Source organism: Delphinapterus leucas, chromosome 6 (genome assembly GCF_059928025.1).
Source record: "Delphinapterus leucas isolate spDelLeu-1000000601 "Yukka" chromosome 6, BTC_Dleu_Yukka2, whole genome shotgun sequence".
Lineage (NCBI taxonomy): Eukaryota > Metazoa > Chordata > Mammalia > Artiodactyla > Monodontidae > Delphinapterus > Delphinapterus leucas.
Genome location: NC_143134.1, coordinates 86,502,413 through 86,523,059, shown reverse-complemented (window position 1 = coordinate 86,523,059; position 20,647 = coordinate 86,502,413). Strand labels below are relative to the sequence as shown.

The 20,647-nt window shown below is 44.5% G+C and overlaps 1 protein-coding gene across 2 annotated transcripts; it reads right to left on the bottom strand.

Annotated features, from left to right (window-relative positions):
- Positions 1-2,083: 2,083 nt before the first annotated feature.
- On the bottom strand, positions 2,084-9,034 carry LOC149748992 (spermatogenesis-associated protein 31D4-like). Of its 2 annotated transcripts, XM_089913348.1 has the most exons (5): positions 8,213-9,034; positions 7,420-7,465; positions 6,783-6,843; positions 6,336-6,501; positions 2,088-5,816 (listed from the first exon to the last, which is right to left on the bottom strand). In XM_089913348.1, exons 1-5 carry the CDS (start codon positions 8,435-8,437, stop codon positions 2,334-2,336), a joined length of 3,981 nt encoding a protein of 1,326 aa, XP_089769474.1. In that variant the 5' UTR covers positions 8,438-9,034; the 3' UTR covers positions 2,088-2,333. The 2 variants fall into 2 exon arrangements, with proteins under 2 accessions (XP_089769473.1, XP_089769474.1); XM_089913347.1 differs by having other exon boundaries at positions 2,084-6,501.
- Between the last annotated feature and the right edge of the window lie 11,613 nt (positions 9,035-20,647).

Genomic DNA, 20,647 nt, shown 5'->3' with positions numbered 1-20,647 from the left:
AAGTGGAGATGGCCTAAATTTGAGAAAAGTGAAGGAGATTTGAAATAGATTTGAGTAGCACCGGAGAGAAAATGGACTAAGGAAACAGTGACCTAAGTTCCATTTGTTTTGTTCACATGTAAGCAAGCATGGAATAAGAATCTGTGGAATGGATGCATTATTTCCAGGTAGTATGAGGGCTGAACTTATCATGGCATCAGTAGACTTGATTGTGAGATTTCATCCAATAGTCATCAGCTACTTATGGGAAGGTATTTCTGGAAAAGGCAGAGATAGGGGATTTTGCCAGACAGGAAGGATTAAAGGTGATTGGATGGGGCCTATTTGTAGTGGAGCTTTTTAAATGTTGATAGACCGCCAAGCCTTCCTTGGAGAGAGAGAAAAAGAAGACAAGAGCTTGGTGGATAGAGGAAGAGTAAGTGGAAAAACGACCTAAAGTTGAAAAATTAACAAGTAGTATATAAGCTGGAAGGATGGAGAATGAGGCCAAAGGGTGGAATGTCAGAATGTATTATTCCAGGTGGCAGAAGTGTTCCTGGTAACAAGCCCTACAGTGTAGCAGTGACTGCACTGGAATGGAAGTAAAAATGAGATGACGTAGGAACAGGGAAGCTGGGTTATTGACAGGTCTATCCACATGGAGGTTAGAGCCCTCCATCACTCCTCACCTCTTCATGTTCCCCACCCTGGGCCCCCTCCACCTTTTGTCCCTCTCCCGGGGGCTCCACGGAATCTGCCTTCTCTCTGTGACCTTAAGCGTCAGATATTGTAGGATCAATGTCATAACTCTGGATAAGAAAATAAAATTAGTGAGAGAAGGCTGTAGTGCACATCTATTTTTGGCTTTTTGTTTTAACACCCAGTATCCGTAAGTCTTTCTGGAAAAACTACCTCAAGTGCTCTCTAGGATACTCACCCTATTTTTGAGTCCCAGTCTGTACAAGTAGAGTTGCCTTCCCTCTAGACCTCATTGTAAGGGTGGGTATGTGTGCAGCCTTGGCCAAAAAAAGGAGGTCCATGGTAAGCCCCCAAATGTCTGATACCCCAGTGCATAGTCTAGGACTCACCTCTGGTTCATGAGCTGCAGGTATCCTGGGGGAGGCGTACCACGGCTCCACCAAGGCTATGAATATCAGTGGTGGCACCTTCATCTTGACTGGTGAACTGTACACACTAAGGGCGATACCTTGTATATTCCCATCAAGCATAGATGGAAAGAAAGCACCGCGATCACCTTCCCCAGAGAGGGGGATGCCATCTTGATGACATCCTTGGAGATACTGTTTTAGTACTCAAAGGCACCCCCGTGCCCTTTTGATATAAGGCATCAGTGTGCTGTGCAGTTCTCTGGTCAGCCTCAGGGACATGGTGCTTGGATCAGATTGAGGAATGGGGGAGCAGGACAGGGTCAGGATATGGGAATGATGAGGCATGAACTTTGTTCCACCAGTAAGGACATTCTTTCTCTTCACTTTTTCTTACTTTCCCACTCCCTTTAAGACATCTTTTGCTTACTCTCAGCTGTATTTTACCCTGGGAGGTAGGTGGCTGCCTGGTCAACATTCCTACCACTGACAGCTGAGTGGTGCTTTTCCTCTGCCCAAAAAAAAAGTCATCAATTGAGCAGCCCAAAAAAATACCCAGGGAGGGGAACCACTTCCCCAGGGTGCCTTTCTAGTAAGGAAAGCGCCACGTCAAGTTTAAAGTATGCTCTCCCGATACATTAACATGACCCACATCACAGATCCTCAAGCGGCTGCTGTGCTGTTCCTGGACCCTACGGCAACTAGCCCAGGGTCCAGTAGAGCAACACCTCCGCCCACATAGTGCCATTCAGGGTTCAGCCCCCTGTAGCAGCCTCTGGTCACTGAGTTCTAAGTAACGATTAAGCTGTTGTTTCTTCTTCAGCATTATTTTCAGAAAGGATACCTGTCCTTAACGCTCCTCAGGTATAAAAGACCTATCTTCCCTACTTCTCTAAAGGATATAAAACGTTCAGCGAGGGGGGAGATGTGGGCTGCTATACAATTTCATTAAGGCTAAGCTAAGCGGCAGAAGACAAAGCCCATCTCCTCAAATTTCATCAGGGAGGAAATGGGCTTTGGGGTGAGGGGTGGGGTGGCGGGGTTCAGCAAGAACTCCAGAGGACTGGTCACCTTTTAGCCAAAGCCAAAGGAAGCAATCAGTAAGAGCTGAACTATCTCCTTCCTTTCCCTTACACATAAGCCCTGAGTTACCCAAAACCCATGCCCCCAACACAGTACACAGAAAAGATACACTATTATTAGATAACTATTTATTTGGGAGAATCAATAATCTCCACAAGGAAGGAGTTATTTCTGGATGGGAAGTCTTCCTCCCTGGGAATTGTGGAGAATTGTTTTCTGTCTAAAGAGTAGAGACCGATGTCCAAACACAGTGCCTTCAGCAGTGCTGAGAGCAGCCGTGGGTGCCTGGCCAGCTTGACGCCTGTGGGTGGGGCTTGGATGGGGCACAGGCTCCCCGTGGGACACTGGTGGGAGATGTCTGTGACATAGTTGCTGGTCCTTGAATGCCACAACTTTCTGGGGGTGTCTCTTCTTATCTCTGATCTGTCTTGTACTTGGAGGATAACTCTGGCCAGCAAAGATAGGACTTGATATTTGATGGCAGGACTTGGTATTTGTCACTTTACAGGAGGGAGCCCTGTAGTTGAAAGGATGTCCCTGGACAGGCTGTGTCCGGACCTGCACTTCCGCCTTTTGCTGAGTTTTCCTCACCTGCACTGGGGGAGGACGGGGCCCTTGAGAGCAGGTGACATCAATTGCATGCTGACACCCCAGTTTCTCCACTAGGAACTTCCCGTTGTCTGTCACGATTTTCTGAGCTTCAGCTGTCCCAGTAAAGGCAGCTTTACTTTTAACTAGGCCTCTGTTCTGCACAGTTGATATGGGGCTGCCCTTTTCCCGGGCATCTTCTTGACTTTTGTATTCTATCCCAGAATAAAGCCATTGCAAGAAGTGCATCATTCTTTTTCCGTTATGGCCTTCAGGAAGAGGCTGTCCCTTCTGTGACAGGGTCTGGGAAGACTTGCTCACAGGTGTCTGCCCTAGTACCATCTCCTGAGTAGGGAAACTCTTCCTCCTAAGTTGGGATGTCCCCAAGCCTTTATCCCCTCCATCAAGCTCTTTTGCCTTGGGCTCCAGAGGGCTCACTCCCTTTGCAGTTGGTGGGAAGTTCTTATGCTGGCACCTCCTTAAGGCCTGCTTAGGGGCCCAAGGTTCCTGCTGCTGCTCCATCCTGATTCCTCTGTCCTTCAAATGGACATGCAGCACGTGGGAAGCTCCCATGTCCCCACCTGAGACACCTTGGGCATGAGTCAGTGAGGCCTCGTAAGTCAAGTTATCTGAAGCAAGGGATGTGTCAGTGGGATGGCCTTGAGCCTGGCTATGCTCCCTGTTCTCCAGTTTAAAGTTTAACTCACGGAACAGTTGTTCTTTAAGGTCTAATGATTTAGGATCTTGGCGAACTGGTAATTTGGGTGGGGGGCTTCCAGTGGTCACGGTAGTTTCTGCTTTATTCTCATTCACGTTTATCATTTGGGAGCTCCCTGGCTTGCTAGTTGTCACCATGTCACTAGTTTTTAATTGAAGAGGATCAAGCCCCTCAGCCGTGAATACCTCCCTAGACAATTTGGGCATGGAAACAGGTTCTGACTTCTCCACCTTTTTGCCCCGTTGCATTTCTCCTTTATCACTGGAACTCACACTCTTATGCTTCGGCTCATATCTGGCCCCAGCTTGCTTTGCAAGCAGCTTTTGGGGATATCTGTTGGCTAGTTGAGTCTGTCTATGACCTGCTTTCCCTGTGATGCGGAGTGAAACAGACAGACGAGTCTGTCTGGCATCCTTAATTCTCTGAACATCCTCTGCCAGCCCACGGTTGACATCAGAGCGTGATTGTCTCAGGACCCTCTGTCCTCCTTTGCCCACAGGCGAGGTGGCAGGGAGAGAACGATCCAGGACAGGGGCTGAATTGGTTGTTGCCACTTTGTCTCCATGGAGAGATTCAGAGCTTCCTCTAAAGGACTTGAAGCTCCCAGATTTGGAGTCTGCCTCAGAAATCACATTGGTTGAGGAGGGCAAGTTGGCATGAGACAAGGACTGGGATGAGGCATCTTTCAATTTAAAGATCCGTATGGATTTAAGGACCTTGCGGGGAAGGGCCCACAACATCCTCATACGAAACCTTTTAATATGGGCTTCCAGCATCTGTTGTGTATTGGAATCAACAAAAGTCAGGTCCTGGAAGGTATTCAGGGAGTAGGCCACACCCACTGATGATGGCAAACTTCTCTGTTCTGTTTGGGTGTGGGATTTCACAGAAAGAAGCAATGTTTGCTTGATAGCATGCCATGAATTATGCACAGTCCCAGGGAGCCGACCCTCATTTATTTCTCCAAACTTCTTGCTCAAATGTACTTTTAGGACATTTTGAAGTTGTCTCTGACCTAGACTCTCTGCTGACATCCTTGAATTTTTCTCTGAGAGACTCACCATCTGACTGTTTAGGTCTTTCTCAGAGTCATACCCCAGATCCTTACCTGAAGAGCTCTTTGGGTCATTCAACAGGTGATCTTTTGGGCCATTCTCTAGGCTGTGTCCCAGATTCTTCCCCACACCTTCCTCTAGCTGGAACATTTCTGAGCTCCTCTCATGGGAGCCTCCAGTTTGGCTCAATCCAACATTTACATTTTTGCTACTCTGACCCTTAAACACAGAGATCAGTGAGACTCCATTACTGCTCACCGACTCAGATGCCTCTGAAAAACCATTTGGAGGCAATATCAGTGACACAGACTCGTAGATTCTGCGGGGCAGGCCCCACCGGTGTTGGATGAGCCTCTTTCTAAGGTGATGCTCTAGTTTCTTCCGAACTTCATCACTGAGAGGAAACTCCCCAGGAAGGATGGAGATTGAAACATGGGCCTGGGGGGCCCGGTGGCGAGGAGTGTTAGGAGCTGATGGACAAAAGTCTTCCCAAGATCTTTGGACCACAGAGGGTAAACCCCACAAATTTTCCTGTTGTTTCTGTAAAATGTTCCATTCCAGCTGTTGAATTTCAGATGAGGAGAGAGACTCGGACTCATCCTGAGGTCTGTGGAAACTTACTCCACAGGTCCTGATCTGGGGTAGAGGATCAGATGGTATGACTGGGAGTGGAGACTGAGGGTCGGCCTGGGACTGGACCTGAGTAAGAGGTAGGGGCTGAGATTGAGGCAGGGTTTGAGGCAAGGGCTCAGGCTGAATCTCAGGCAAGGACAGAGGCAGGGGATCAGGAAGCACTGGTGATTCTCGGCCTGTGGAGGCATTCGAGTTTCTATTGAAAATAAAGATTGAGGAACTGTCAGCCAAGACATGAACAGCAGAGGGCAAGGACTCGCTGTGCAGAGACGGGAGGCCCCAGAAGAACTGGATAGGTTTTTGCTGTAAATGGTCCTCCAGGGTCTTAGGATATGGGGGCTGCTGCACATGCAGCTCCTCTGGTCTGTCTTTGCTGCTCCGAAAGGGAAGGCAGCCTGCCGAGTCATGCTTATCACCAGTTGACGCTAACATTTTCCATGAAGAATTTAGTTGGTAGACTGGCCTAAGTTGTTCTGGAAAAGAACCTTTTTCATTTTCCTTTTCCTTCCACATCAGGAAATCGCTCCTCTTTTGGACTTGTCTCTCCAGGAGTGCCAGGACATCAGGGCTGAGAAATGAGAGGTTACCAGGCTCTACAAGGTTGGCTGCAGGGTCTCCCCCAGAAGAGGCCTCTGAAGAATGGAGGTCAAGAAACTGTTGATTGAAATCACATTGTGCCAGTAAGATGGAAGTTGATTTAGGTTGAGTCACAGATAAAGTGCACTCTGGCTGTGGTGAAACAGACAGAGTTGGTGGTGCATGATGGCAAGCAAAAGAATCGGGGTGATTCATTGCCTGGGACAAATCTGGTAAGGGATTGATATCTTGGGAAAGGGTGGGGTCAAGAGAGAAAACGGTATCCGGAGACAAAGTGGCCTCTCGTGGGAGGACAGGATCTGCTGTCTGAGTGTCATGTGGTAGGAGAGGGGGAAAGGCAAGGGGTTGGGGTGGGGAATAGTCCACTGGGAATTCGGAATCCAAGGAAGGAAAAGGCTCTGGTGCCAGAGAATGACCCAATGGGGAGGGTGAAAAAGAGTCAACTAAGGGGGTCATTGGGCCAGGGGAGAGAACGGAGGGGGGCAGTGGGGAAGGCTCAAGAAGAGAGGCTGGTGTTAGGTCTCTTGGAGGGACTGTTGAGAAGGCAGGGGACAGAGTAAATGATGGCTCACTCACAGGAGCTGTGGAAGCCAACGGGGACACAGAGGAAGTAGAATCTTCCAGGGCCTCTGGGAGTAGCAGCCGATTGATCTCAGCAGTGGCATTATTACACACCTCACAGAAGGGGTCTGGACATAAGAGCCGACGAATGCGGGTGTTGTCATCGTGCTGGCCCAGGAGGCTGCAGAAGACAGGAAGTACAAAGATGCAACCAGGACCAGAATAAGGAAAGGGGGACCTGCTGGCCTGGCAGGGGTGGGGTCATTTGAAGCCTGCTGCCCCTTCACATTGCTCCACATCCATGAGTTCACAACATGCTCAACAGCCCTCACCTCAAGGCCTTCATCACATACTCATTCCTATGCTACCCCCTGCCATGACTACAGCAGGTTGCACTGAATCCCTGGAATTGCATAGAACATGCTAAGGAGGGATCAGGAAAGAAGGGGAAAGACTAGTCACCTTTTCAGAATAGAAATCAGCATCGTTTTCTCCTCTATTTCTGTCTGGTGACATCTCCAACCTGAGAAACCAGGAGAGTGGGTTATATGTAATGAAGGTAGAAGCATAGGTATAAAAAAGGAGTCCCCTTACGGGAAACCCTTGGGATATTAGACTCTGAAAGACCCAAGAATTAGTAGATGAGGTCAAATGGTCAGTGATATTAACATGTGTATGTTGCTTCTTGTAAAGTACTTTCACATGCATTTTATCTCATGTGATGCTCAAAACCACCATGTGAAGCCCAGGGATCAGTGTTGCCTTAGAGAGGGATCTGATCATCCAGGAAGTCAAAGGACTTTTACAAAGTCAGGACACAGAAGTTCTGACTCTTGACATCTCACATGGCCACCTGTTGGGAAACACCCATTGCCCAGGCCCATCACTGGTTCATGCCCAGCGATGAGCAGAGCAGGGGATCTGAGGAGTGTCTCAGGCTCTGACTGCCCTCCCACAAGCCCCTCCTCTGAGAACTCTGGTTTCTGAGAGAAACTGTATCTAGCAGTTGACATCCTCAGAGATCAGGGACCTTGGATCTCATGGAAAAGGCAGGAAGGGTCACCCTTGGAGAGTTCAGGTGGGACAGGCAGAACCTTACCTTTCGGTGTTCCACCTTTCCTTCTCCTCTTGGCTCTGCCCTGATGCTGAGAACAAAAAGAAAAGAATGAAGGGCTGGGGCTCATTTCTCTCACTCCTCTCTAGGAAACTCAGATATTCATTATCCATGAATAATATGACTCTATTTTAATTAATAGAACTTTATGTTCCTTCTTTTTATCAATTTTAAAGGCTTAAAGTGCTTTCGATGTTTTTCTTCTTTGACAAACTCAAAGAAGGACTTTTGTCTATGAGATCCACACTTGATATTCCCAGTCAGAAGTCATCTGCCCAAGGAGGGCATAGCATCTGAGGCCAACAGTCACGTCCATGTCCCTCAGGTAGCACCCTGTATCCTGGAGCTCAGGCTCCAGCCTCTGGTCAGAGGCTCAGCATTGCTGCTCTGATCAGCCCAGCACAAAGGAAGGCTTTGTCGAGTGATGCCTGACATGAGAATGTACTCATGATCAAGCATTAGGGAACTCTGTTCTCCTGCAGAGATCCCAAACTCTCTAAATAACCCAACCTAGGGCCACAAAATTACTGTTTGGGATTTTATCCTGGAGTCCTCCAAACACTCAGATGGGACATGGGCTTCAACTGAAAGCCTTAGTCCTCCCTGAACCCCTAGCCCTGCCTGGCTTCTTTCCCTAGGACGATGATGTTCTATCCTCTCCTTGAACTTCCCATCTTAGGTGTCTCTCTGAGCCAACCAATCTCATTTTAAAATGTGGGAATAGAAATGGAAACAACAATAAAGAATCTCTGTTGGGGGCTCACCCCGGGCTGCTTACCTTTCGGATGTCTTTGGTTTTATTGAAGGTAGGTGAAAATGGCAAGCTCACCAGGTACCACAGGAACAGAAGAAGCAACACCAACCCACACAGGACGATGAGGTTTTGGTCAATATCCAAGGACATTGAGCCAAAGCTCAGATATGGGTCAATAACGCTGTTCAAAAATGAGAGAACATTCCATGGTCTGAATCCCATTTCTGAACCGCAAGGCTGCCTGAGCATACTGAGCACTGAGAGTGCGGGTGCAGTCCCAGGCCTGTATCACAGAGCACTGAAGAGTCACAAAGGGTTTCTGAGTGTGGGGGAGGGGACAACATGGAGAGGGTGTGTCCACAGCCCCTCCCCCACCCACCAGTCCAGCAGACCCTTCCGCCCCTGCTGGGCCTTCCAGGTCCCTCTGCCCTACCCTGCCATCCTATTTTCCAGCTCCATCCTTTCATGGTTTCATATATTTACAGTAATGAAATTTTCTGCTTGTCCCATCTGTAACCCAGATACTACCTGGGTCCCCTTTACTGTTTGATAGAAACTTGACTTGGGTCTCACCAACTCCACTGCCTTAAGTGTCTGAAATACTGTCTGGAATTTTTGCTTGTACCCACACATTTATACTCAGGATCATATATGTCCTTAAATCCACCTTTCCTATAGAATCTTTTCACTACACAAACCCAGTTATAAAGAACTTAAAAGTTCTTTTATCCAGTTTTCTAAATGTTGAATAGGGAATTTTGCTTTTTGTTGCAGTCAGCCGTTACCATCTTCAGTCAGAGGGGCTGACTCAAATAATTAAAATGAATAATTCATTATTCAACATTCACAAAACTAAAGTTACTATAAAATAAATGTAAATAATTAAACTTTCATGAGATCTTGAGGATAAGTCTGTAGCACTTATTTTTCTGAAGTTAGTGAAGCTTAAACTGCATAAAGACTTTTAGGACATGCTACACACACACACACACAAACACACACACACACACACACACACACACACACACACACCCTTTGACAAACCAATCTGGTATTTTCAAATCTATGAATAAAGTGTTTCCTCATTTTATTCCAATCTTCCATCTTTCATTTTGACCCTACTTCTTCTTACGCTACCTAAAATACAGACAGGCCCTGCACTCTACATCAATTTTCTAACATGTGCACAAATCCCTGACCTCGTCAGTTTGGGCTGCCATAACAAAACACCATAGACTGGGTGCTTAAACAACAAACACTTATTTCTCGTAGTTCTGGAGGCTGGGAAGTCTGAAATGAAGGCAACAGCAGATTCTGTGTCTGGTGACACCTACTTCCTGGTTCGAAAACAGCTGTCTTCTCCCAGCAACCCTGCAGAAAAAGTGGGTGAGAGAGCTCTGTGAGGTCTCTTCTATAAGAGCACTAATTCCATTCAGGAAGGTTCCACTGTTAGGACCTAATCACCTCCCAAAGGCCCCATCTCCTAAAACTATGATATCATATTGGGCTTAGGGTTTCAACATATGAGTTTGGTGGACCACAAATATTCTGTCCATAACACTACCCAAAGGCTGCACTAAGTCCTCTGGTGGCAGGGTGGGACCTAGGAATGTCAAAGCCTTAGAGAAGAATCAAGTCTTGAGCAGCCTTACCTGAGTATCCTTGTGGGCCCTGTAAATATAATCTTTTAAGTGTGCCTTGCCACAAAGGTTGAGAAGCTCTGCTCTATATAATCATCCCCATAAATGTTTGAAAATCAACTACCTCTCGTGCTTCTTTTCAGGCTCCTCTTGTCAGGTTTAAATAATCCCAGTATTTCCCTCCCCTCTTCCTACATCTTCCTTTCTAAACTCTTTATCTTCATGATAGCTGTTCTCTGAACTGTCTCCTAATTTCTCATGTCTTTCTTAAACTGTGATGCCCTTTATTTGACACCCATGGCCTAGCACAGTTACTTGACCTCCTGTGAAAGGGTTAGACAGCCTTCAAACCCACAGAGTCTTCTTTCAATTATGCAGGAACAGGTAACCTACGCTGAGGATAAAATCTGCCAAGAGGCACCACTTCCTCCTGACCTTGATATGCAGCCTCAGCCAAGTTTTCATTTAATAAATATTTACTGCTGGAAACTAGGAGACACAAGTACCTGTAAGTCACAGCCTCTGTCCTTAAGGACCTCATGGTGCAGTTTTAGGGGAAAGCCCTACACAGGTCAAGAGTTACGTAACCGCACAGGAGAGGTCCCCCATGGCATTTGTGAATTGGCAAGTGATCTCTGGAATAGATCAGAGAAGGGACAGATGCTATGGGTGATAATTGCTCAGACATTTTATGCTCCTTAGGAAGGTATCCCTGCATGCCTCTCCAATTTTCTGATACAAATTAACGATTCTTGGAGAAGATGGTTAAAGAAGAGCTTTTCTCTTTTCAAAGGGCACATGTTGGCTAGATATCCTTACATACACGTTGTGTGCCTTGCATGTAAAACTTACAAGAAGTTTCAATATAAAGGCTTTTCCCAAACTGTTAATAAGATTCCTTTTCAGAACGTGGTAGAGCTCCTTCAAAATTTAAAGAAACAAAGGACTAAATGTACAGCACTTTTTTTTGCTTTTTTTTTTTTTGCTTTTTGTACCAACCACAAATAAACTCCATTGGTATTTAGTAGGAGAAGTTCACAGCACTTACCCTTCCTAGACTAACATCAATTATAAATTTATTTGTCTAATTTGTAAAACATTTTGCTTTCAGCGATCTCAGTGGATTTTCACAAACATCCTGTGATGTAAACAGTACAGGTATTATTGTGCCCATTTTATCAGTGAATAAAACTGAAGCTCAGAGACGGGAAGAAACTTCCTTAGATCGTTCAGCAAGTAAGTAGTAGAGCCCTGACTACTAAATTCCCCACATTCTCAATGCTACTATTTTAAACAATATAAATAAGTGACTTCTTAAAAAGTATGCCCTGGTACTAAAATTAAAGTGGTTATGTGATCTGAGAATATTCACTTTATCCATTAAATGATGCCAAATTTGGGAAGTAAAGAAAAGCTATTTTTGGCATCCTAGCACCTCTTAGGTACCTTTTCCTTATCATTCTTAGCACCAGTATCTTGATGAGTTTTCTCTATTGCCCTCTTAAAACCTACTTTCAAGAACTCTATTACATATGACTCTCAGTAAGGTATAAATGAATAATAAAATTTTAAAATGTCATCCCTCCCAGGAACACACTTCACACATTTTACATATATGTAACCCCAAAGCCTTGTAATAAAGCTCTCACCAGAGCATTTCAGGCAGCCATCCTGAGGTGGCAGTGGTGGCTTTCAGTAGAATGAGATCTTCTCCTCTCCCCCCAATGACATCTTCCCAGTTGACCTTCGTCACCACACGGAAGTCTGGTCCCAGATCTCAGCGTGCACATGGTTAGATTATCCCCAAGGAAGAGTATTTTCCAAAAGCTCTACTAGAATAGTACGCTGCCTATTGGAGGAGACTCAGTAGGGATAAGTCATTCGTCTAGGATTGTCACATGTCCTCAGTGCTCTCGCTCACATCCTGGCCACGGTCCCAAGGATGAGCCACGTAGAGGGAGCATTTTTTAGGTTACCAAAAAGCCTGAAGAACAACAGATTCTAGAGCAGAATCCTTTAAAACTGCACTTAACACTGCCGCTTTAAGATGTTCTTAATTCACACTTTCAACTGAACTCTACCATGTAGTATTTCTAGTAGAAATATCAAGAAAATAAGGCATTGCCTCTGCCCTCAGGCAGGTCATAGTTCAGTAAGTAAGGCCTGCAAACAACTATAATAAAGTGATACGAACTATAAAAGAAGTAGGAATAAGAACACAATGAAAATACAGATAAAGGAGCAATTAATTCTTCCGCCAGGAGGGAGACGAGAGAGAGGCAGGGCAACTTTCCGACGTGGTGCCCACTGAGATGGGCCTTGTGAGGTCACCCCTCCTCCTCTCTGTCCTTGCCCTGGCCCTCTTCCTGTTCCTCACCCCCTTCCTCCTCATCCTCCTTTGCTTCTTTCTTTAGACTTTTAATTTTTAGAGCAATTTAAGGTTCACAGCAAAACTGAGCAGAAAACACAGAGCTCCCATATGCCACCTGACCCCCCAACACCCCTCCACACACACACACAACCTCTCCCACTATCAACATCCAGCACCAGGACTTCCCTGGTGGCTCAGTGGTTATGCCTGCCAATGCAGGGGACATGGGTTCGATCCCTGGTCCAGGAAGACCCTACATGCCACGGAGCAGCTAAGCCTGTGCACCACAACTACTGAGGCAGTGCTCTAGAGCCGTGAGCCACAACTACTGAGCCCACAAGCCACAACTACTGTAGCCCACATACCTAGAACCCATGCTCTGCAACAAGAGAAGCCCATGCACCGCAATGAAGGGTGGCCCCCGCTCACTGCAACTAGAGAAAGCCTGCGTGCAGCAAAGAAGACCCAACACAGTGGAAAGGAGAGGGGAGGGGAGGGGAGGGGAGGGGAGGGGAGACGAGAGGGGAGGGGAGACGAGAGGGGAGGGGAGATGAGAGGAGAGGAGAGGAGAGGAGAGGAGAAGAGAGGAGAGGAAAGGAAAGGAAAGGAAAGGAGGAAGGGAGGGAGGGAGGAAATTAAAAAAAAAAAAATCCAGCACCAGACTGGGACATTTGTTACAATCATACCTACATTGACACATCATTATCACCCAGAGCCCATAGTTTACATGAGTTTAGACAAGTGTATAGTGGCATGTATCCACCATTGTAGTATCATACAGAGTAGTTTCACTGCCCTGAAAATCCTCTGTGCTCTCTGCCTCTTCACCGCATCCTCCACCCTAACCCCTGGCAACCACCAATCATTTTTACTGTCTCCAGTGTTTTGCCTTTTCCAGGATGTCATATAGTTGAAGTCATACAGTGTGTACGTTGTAGCCTTTTCAGATTGGCTTCTTTCACTTAGTAATATGCATTTAAGGTTCCTGCATGTATTGTCATGGCTTAATAGCTCATTTTTTTCAGTGCTGAATGAATACTATTCAGTTGTCTGGATGTACCACAGTTGATTTACCCATTCACCTTAGACATCTTGTTGCTTCCCAGTTTCGGCACTTACGAATAAAGCTCCTATAAACTCTTTTTTTAAAAAAAAACACGTTGTTGAGGCATAGTTCACATACCATATAATTCACCCATTAAAAGTGTACAGTTAAATGACTTTTAGTATATTCACAGTGCTGTGCATCCATCACTACGATCAATTTGAGAACATTTTCATCGCTCTAGAAAAGAAACTCTGTTCCCCCCGGCCTTCACCCTTCAACCTCATCACTCTCCCCAGCCCTAGGTTACCACTAATCTACTTTCTCTATAGATTTGTCAATTCCAGACATTCATATAAATGGAATTATACAATATGTGGCCTTTCATATCTGGCTTCTTTCACTGAGCATAATGTTTTCAAGGTCAGTCCATGTTGTATCATGTATCAGTACTTCACTTCTTTTCATGGCAAGTAATATTTCATTTTATGGATATACCACATTTTGTTTATACACTGATCAGTTGTTGAACATTTGGTTTGTTTCCACTTTCAGCTATTATGAATAAAGCTGCTATGAACATCTGTGTACACATTTTGGTGCAGACATATGTTTTCATTTCTTGCTTATTCAGTTTTGCAATAACTTAGTCACACTTTGTCTAAGTTTGTTGTTTTCTGAGATTTTGGTAATATAACCATACCAGACTCCCTATGAAATGAAAGCTTTGGAGTCTAAATGCAGTTTTTGTCAAATGTCTGGGTGCATCAATTTGCCCTCCTGCCAACACTCTCAAAATTAGCCCTTGAGTCAGCAGGAATTATGGTGATGCATAATGCTTAACATTTAAAAGTAATGAACACCTTATGTTCTCAAGTTCCTATTCTTAGAAAATCAGAAGAGGGTGTGGGAAGAGAAAGTGCAATCCAGCCAAAGTGAACATGAGCAAACCTATAACATATATAAAAGTGCATGTCTGGTCACACTAAAGCATTGGGCATGTGTCTGAGGATGAGGGTAGCAAAAAAAATTAGGCTGAAAAAGAAGGGGACTCAACTGGGAATGACTTTGAATGACAGTTTAAGAAGCCTGAACTCTGGACCAAGGCGTGGGAAGCTAAGGTTTTCATAACCAGAAGAATGGCATTCCCAGATCTCTCTTTTGGGAAGATGACTGGCAAGGTGACTGAGAGTTAGGGGAAAACATGCAAATTATATCACATAGGACTTTTTCTCTTGCAGGTGAGAGAAAACCTAATGAATTCTAGCTTGAGCAAAAAATTTTAATTTATTGGCTTCTATTTCTCTACAACACAGGAGCAGATTCAGCTTCTGACTTGCTACCTCTTGGTTCTGCTTTCTTGGTGTTGACTCATTCTCAAGCCACTTCTCTTATAGTCCCAAGATGGCATCCAGCCAGGAAAAACAGAATTGTTGTCCCAGTTTCTCAACCAAAGTCCCAACATTCAAGTGACTGGGACCAGCTCAGGTCATAAGAACACCCATGAAATAATTACTAGGAACCAGAGAATACTACTGGCCTAGTCTAGGTCAGTGCTACTCAAAGTGTGGTCCGTGGACCAATGCCTGTTTCCACATTTTTGTTACCATCTGCAACAAGATAAGTATAGACAATGGAATATTACTCAGCCATAAAAAGAAACGAAGTTGAGTTATTTGTAGTGAGGTGGATGGATCTAGAGTCTGTCATACAGAGTGAAGTAAGTCAGAAAGAGAAAAACAAATACCATATGCTAACACATATATATGGAATCTAAACAAACAAAAATGGTTCTGAAGAACCTAGGTGCAGGACAGGAATAAAGACACAGAGAATGGACTTGAGGACACGGGGAGGGGGAAGGGTAAGCTGGGACGAAGTGAGAGAGTGGCATGGACCAAATGTAAAATAGATAGCTAGTGGGAAGCAGCTGCATAGCAGAGGGAGATCAGAAGCTTTTAAGTTAGGTCCCATTTGTTTATTTTTGTTTTTATTTTCATTGCTCTAGGAGGTCGATCAAAAAACATATTGTTGTGATTTATGTAAAAGAGTGTTCTGACTATGTTTTCCTCTAAGAGTTTTATAGTGTCCGGCCCTACATTTAGGTCTTTGATCCATTTTGACTGTATTTTTCTGTGTGGTGTTAGACAATGTTCTAATTTCTTTCTCTTTCTTTCTTTCTTTCTTTCTTTCTTTCCTCCCTTCCTCCCTCCCTCCCTCCCTCCCTCTCTCTTTCTCTCTTTCTTTCTTTCTGTGGCATGGCTTGCAGGATCTTAGTTCCATGACCAGGGATCAAACCCAGGCCCTGTGACTAAAGTGCTGAGTCCTAACCACTGGACTGCCAGGGAATTCTCCTAATTTCTTTATTTTACATGTAGCTGTCCAGTTTTCCCAGCACCATTTATTAAAGAGACTGTCTTTTCTCCATTGTATAGTCTTGCCTCCTTTGTTGTAGATTAATCGACCATAGGTGCATGAGTTTATTTCTGGGCTTTCTATCCTGTTCCATTTATCTATATATCTGTTTTTGTGCCAGCACCATACTGTTTTGATGACTGTAGCTTTGTAGTATAGTCTGAAGTCAGGGAGCCTGACTTCAGCTCCATTTTTCTTTCTCAGGATTGCTTTGGCTATTTGGGGTCTTCTGTGTTTCCATACAAATTTTAATTTTTTATAAAAATGACTTCTTTCCCAAAATGTTGTAATGCTTATTTGATAAAAGAGGTCTTGGGGAGTGAGAGCTACAAATATGGAGAGGGAAAAAGAGTAATTCCTGAGTGTTACTGAACTGTAGACAGATTTCTAGAAATACTAGAAATTGTACTTGGTAGACCAAATAGATACATTTAAATGAGGATTCCAGGAAATGCTGGTCATTGCTTTGCAAATGGCCATCTCTAAATTTTACAGCTATTATGTGCACTCACAAAAAGATCCATGGGGTTTTCCAATGTTTCTTGCCCTTTGGTCTACAGTGTAATTTCTCAAAGAGTGTTTACAATGGATGATAAGAATTATATAGAAAAAAGTAAAACAGGAGGGTCATGTTCAGAACCCATATATATGGACACTTGATTTATGATAAAAATGAAACTACAAGAAGTGAGGAAAGAATGGCCATTACAATAAATAATGCTGGAAAAACTAGACAGCCACAAGGGGGAAAATTATGTTAAATCAAAGACATTAGATAAAAAAGAATAATTCACACTGTGTATCTGACATCTCATAGTACAAAGCAGTGCTTCTCAAAGTGTGGCCCATGGGCCACTTGCATCCAGGTCACCTGGGTGCTACTTAAAGATATAGATACTTGAGCCTACCTTAGACTTGTTGGTTCCCTAGTAGTAAGATCTAAGAACCTGTATTTTTGTCAAACTCCCCTAGATGTTTTTTAGTACACTAAAGCTTGAGATTCACCAGCAAATCATTTTGCACTTAGAAAAACAACTATCTGAACCCTGGCTCTGCAAATTTATGGGCTAATTAATTAATCTGTCTAATGTAAGTTTTCTTCCCAGTAAAGTGGTGATAATAATAACTTACCTCATAGGTAAGTTGTGATGACTGAATGAGATATTGCATATACAGTGCTTACCATAGTCCTGGTTCATAATAGACACTCCATAAATGTTAAAATTACTCTCCATATCCAGTAAACCGGATAAAAATGATGTGTTTTCAATCATAAACAACAAATTTCCACTCTAAAATTATAATTTTGAACTAGTATTACGGTATATAAAGGACAGTACCTTTGTCGAGCATACTGACATGTAAGTGGAGAGTATTTGATCTTGTGAACTTGTTTGGAGGTAATATCTAGACAATATAGCTATTCATTCATACACTTGCACAAAAAAAACCGTGGTCCCATCTAAAATATGCAACCTTATGGGACTTCCCTGGTGGCGCAGTGGTTAAGAATCCGCCTGCCAATGCAGGGGACACGGGTTCGAGCCCTGGTCCAGGAAGATCCCACATGCCGCAGAGCAACTAAGCCCGTGCACCATAACTACTGAGCCTGTGCTATAGAGCCCGCGAGCCACAACTACTGAGCCTGTGTGCCACAACTGCTGAAGCCTGTGCGCCTACAGTCTGTGCTCCACAACAAGAGAAGCCACCACAATGAGAAGCCCACACACCACAATGAAGAGTAGCCCGCACTCGCCTCAACTAGAGAAAGCCTGTGAGCAGCAATGAAGACCCAACACAGCCAAAAATAAATAATAAATAAATAAATGTATCAAAAAAAAAAAAAAAAAGAAAAGATGCAACCTTAGGTCTTGTGCATGTGATACAATGAGGGACATCTGCCCCATGACCCCAATGAGCTAAATCACCTTGGGAATGAATGTATGGCAGATTAATTCATTCAGCAAACATTTACTGGAGGATTATGATGTTCCAGGTACTGTGCCAGACTCTGAGCATTAAGAAGAGAAAGCTGTGGTCCTTCCCCTCCAGTAGCACACAGTTTATGAGATGTTGCAGCATGTTATCTTCACATTTACATGTATTACACATGCAGCAATTTTTTTACACATTAGTTACACATTAAGTTTTTTGTTAAATGGCTAGGAAGCTGGAAAAGCCTGGTTTTTTTGGACAGGCTTTTTGGAATTAGGGATAAAAGAAAAATATTAAACAGTACATTTACTGTACCTAGCTTCCTCTCCTCCTCCTGCCTCCCAAAGCGAACATTTGTCTTTGACACTTTGAAAACAATGCTCCATTTTCTTCTAGCACCCAGCACTACTGAAAGTAAGCGTGATACAATGAGTAAATGAAGGAAACTGCCCCGTGAAACAAAAGCTACCTTAGCAACTTCTCTGGTCTGTCCACTCATCTCCTTGCTCTTCAGTACTCAGGGACTAACTGTCAGTGCTGCAAAGTGGACAGCTACTTCAGAAAGTAATGGGGAAAAGAGGTGACAAATCAGGGCCCGACTGTGCCCACTCATAACCAGGAACACCTGAGATTCAGGTGAGACGTTCTGCAGAGACCGTCTATACCAGATTCCTAGGATTACCGTAACTAAGTTCCACCATAACACAGTTGGGTGGCTAAAACAACATAAATTTATTCTTTTGCAGTCTGGAGACCAGAAATTCAACAGCAAGATGTCAGCAGGGCCAGGCTCCCTCTAAGGGCTCTAGGGAAGAATCTGTTCCATGCCTCTCTCCTAGCTTCTGATAACTGCAGGCAATTCTTGGTATTCCTTGTCTTGTAGCTGCATTGCTCTAATCTCTGCCTCAAACATCACATGGCCTTCCTCTCTCTGTGTCATCTCTTCTTATAAGAACACCAGTCCTTGGATTATAGGCTCAATCTATTCTACGATGTTCATGTGAATTTGACTAATTACATCTGAAAAGATCCTATTTCTAAATAATGACATTCTAAGGTTCCCAGTGGATATGAATTTGGGGGAGACACTATCCAACCCAGTCCAGTCTCAGGAGAGCATGGTCTTAGGGGAAGGCGGTGATAAGGGTTAGTTGAAATGCAGGCAGGCAGCAGATGGGAGCAAAGGCCAGGAGACAGAAACAGCGGCGCACTTAGCATCCAGCAGCACTGATCTATTCAGGATTGCCTTCCCACATGTTCCTACCTTCACTGACAGGGCCCACGTGTCCATTTAGGCATAAGAGGCACAGGGTCAAGGTACCTTTAGGGGACTATGAAAATGTTTCAATCTCTTTTAAAATCTAAAGAAAAAATAAATATAATCCAACCTGGATTATACTGATATTAATATCAGTATAGTCATAACATACAATGTTTAATATTTTTTATGGAGGAGGGGGCTCAGGAGAGGCTAAAGTGCTTAAGGCACACAAAAGTCATAATGCAGCCCCATTTACCAATGTTCATGCTCATGCTCTCTGGTGGAAATTTCCTCCCTCTTCCATCATCCATCTTACCCTTCGGGCCTCAATTTATGAATCATTTGTCTTGGGGAAATTTTCCTTGAGAACATTTTCTCCTCCATCTCACCCCTATTGCATTTCCCCACATACTCACACCTAGCTTGGTTTATGTGCTCCTTATGTGCATAGCTCTATCACTCCATCTCCACGTTGTTTTACAATGACCCATTCCTATGGAGTCACTCAGAGACTCAATATCAGGTATCACTGTGATGCAGATACTATTGGTGCTCCACCTAGATCCACTTTGTCGTTATCGTGCCTCAGATGTCATGAGTGCATGGCTCACACTCCAAGCCTCCCAGAGAAACTGTCCTTGCCTGACAGAACTGTCTGGCGGTGCTTGCGAGCTCACATTAGCCTCTACTCAAACCCACCTCCAAGGGTGGTCCATAGCTAACCAGTGACCGATAGCAGGGTTGTAACAGCCCAGCCCCCTTGCCAATGGGGAGAATAACTTGTATGGTACCATTCACTCTCCAGAGTGTCCCGTGAAATCACATCATAGCTTAGCTTCTTCCCCTGCCCTATTCTGTTTCCCCACCACATATACAGCATTCCCTCAGGATTAAATGGCTTGCTAAGAATACCCACATCAATCTCTGCTTCTAGGGAGCATGACCTGAGACATTTTGAATTGCCATGACCAGCATTAACAAACTGGCAAAAACTGTCTAATAAATGAACATATCGAATGAATGAATGAATGAGTGGACAAATGAAGGAATAAATGTTGGAGAGACATGGAAGCAAGCATCAAAGACCTACACAGGCCTTTACAAGGGCTGAACTGATAATAAAAGAACTTCAGCCCTTGCTAAACTAACAGCTTGAGCACAGGGAGAAAAGATAGGCATGTACGCTCTAGAACAATGGCGTAAGACAGGTTTACTCACAAAAACTGGGGAAGAGCCTGACAATTAGACCTGAAGGACAATGCCTGCTGTGTGCCTGGTTAGTCACTTCCACAAATACCAACAGACTAAGATGATATTAAGCCATCAAAACTGATGGAGATTTCCTTAAATTCTCTCACACCTGATTGGCCCAGAGCTGGGGACAAGATGAGTTTGCAAGTTTGGATTATGAGGTTAGTTCCAATGAATATTTGGAAACGATGATTTGTTGATGAAAGGCTGCCTTTGGGGCTTCCCTGGTGGCACAGTGGCTGAGAGTCCGCCTGCCGATGCAGGGGACACGGGTTCATGCCCCGGTCCGGGAGGATCCCACATGCCGTGGAGCGGCTGGGCCCGTGAGCCATGGTCGCTGAGCCTGCGCGTCCAGAGCCTGTGCTCCGCAACGGGAGAGGTCACAGCAGTGAGAGGCCCCCGTACCGCAAAAAAAAAAAAAAAAAAAAAAAATGAACAGCCTGACCCAGAAATTCCATTTCTAGGTATACACTCTAGAGAAGCACTTGCAAATATGCACAGTGAGGCATACAGAAAGTGGTTCATGGCAGCACTGTTTATA

Excerpts from the sequence above, each read along its gene's own strand:
- LOC149748992 (XM_089913347.1), bottom strand. The coding sequence starts at position 8,437 with ATGCTCAGGCAGCCTTGCGGTTCAGAAATGGGATTCAGACCATGGAAT. Across the intron at positions 6,844-7,419 it reads GAAAGGTGGAACACCGAAAG|GTTGGAGATGTCACCAGACA; the intron begins GTAAGGTTCTGC and ends CTGGTTTCTCAG. Across the intron at positions 6,502-6,782 it reads CTGATTTCTATTCTGAAAAG|CCTCCTGGGCCAGCACGATG; the intron begins GTGACTAGTCTT and ends TGTCTTCTGCAG.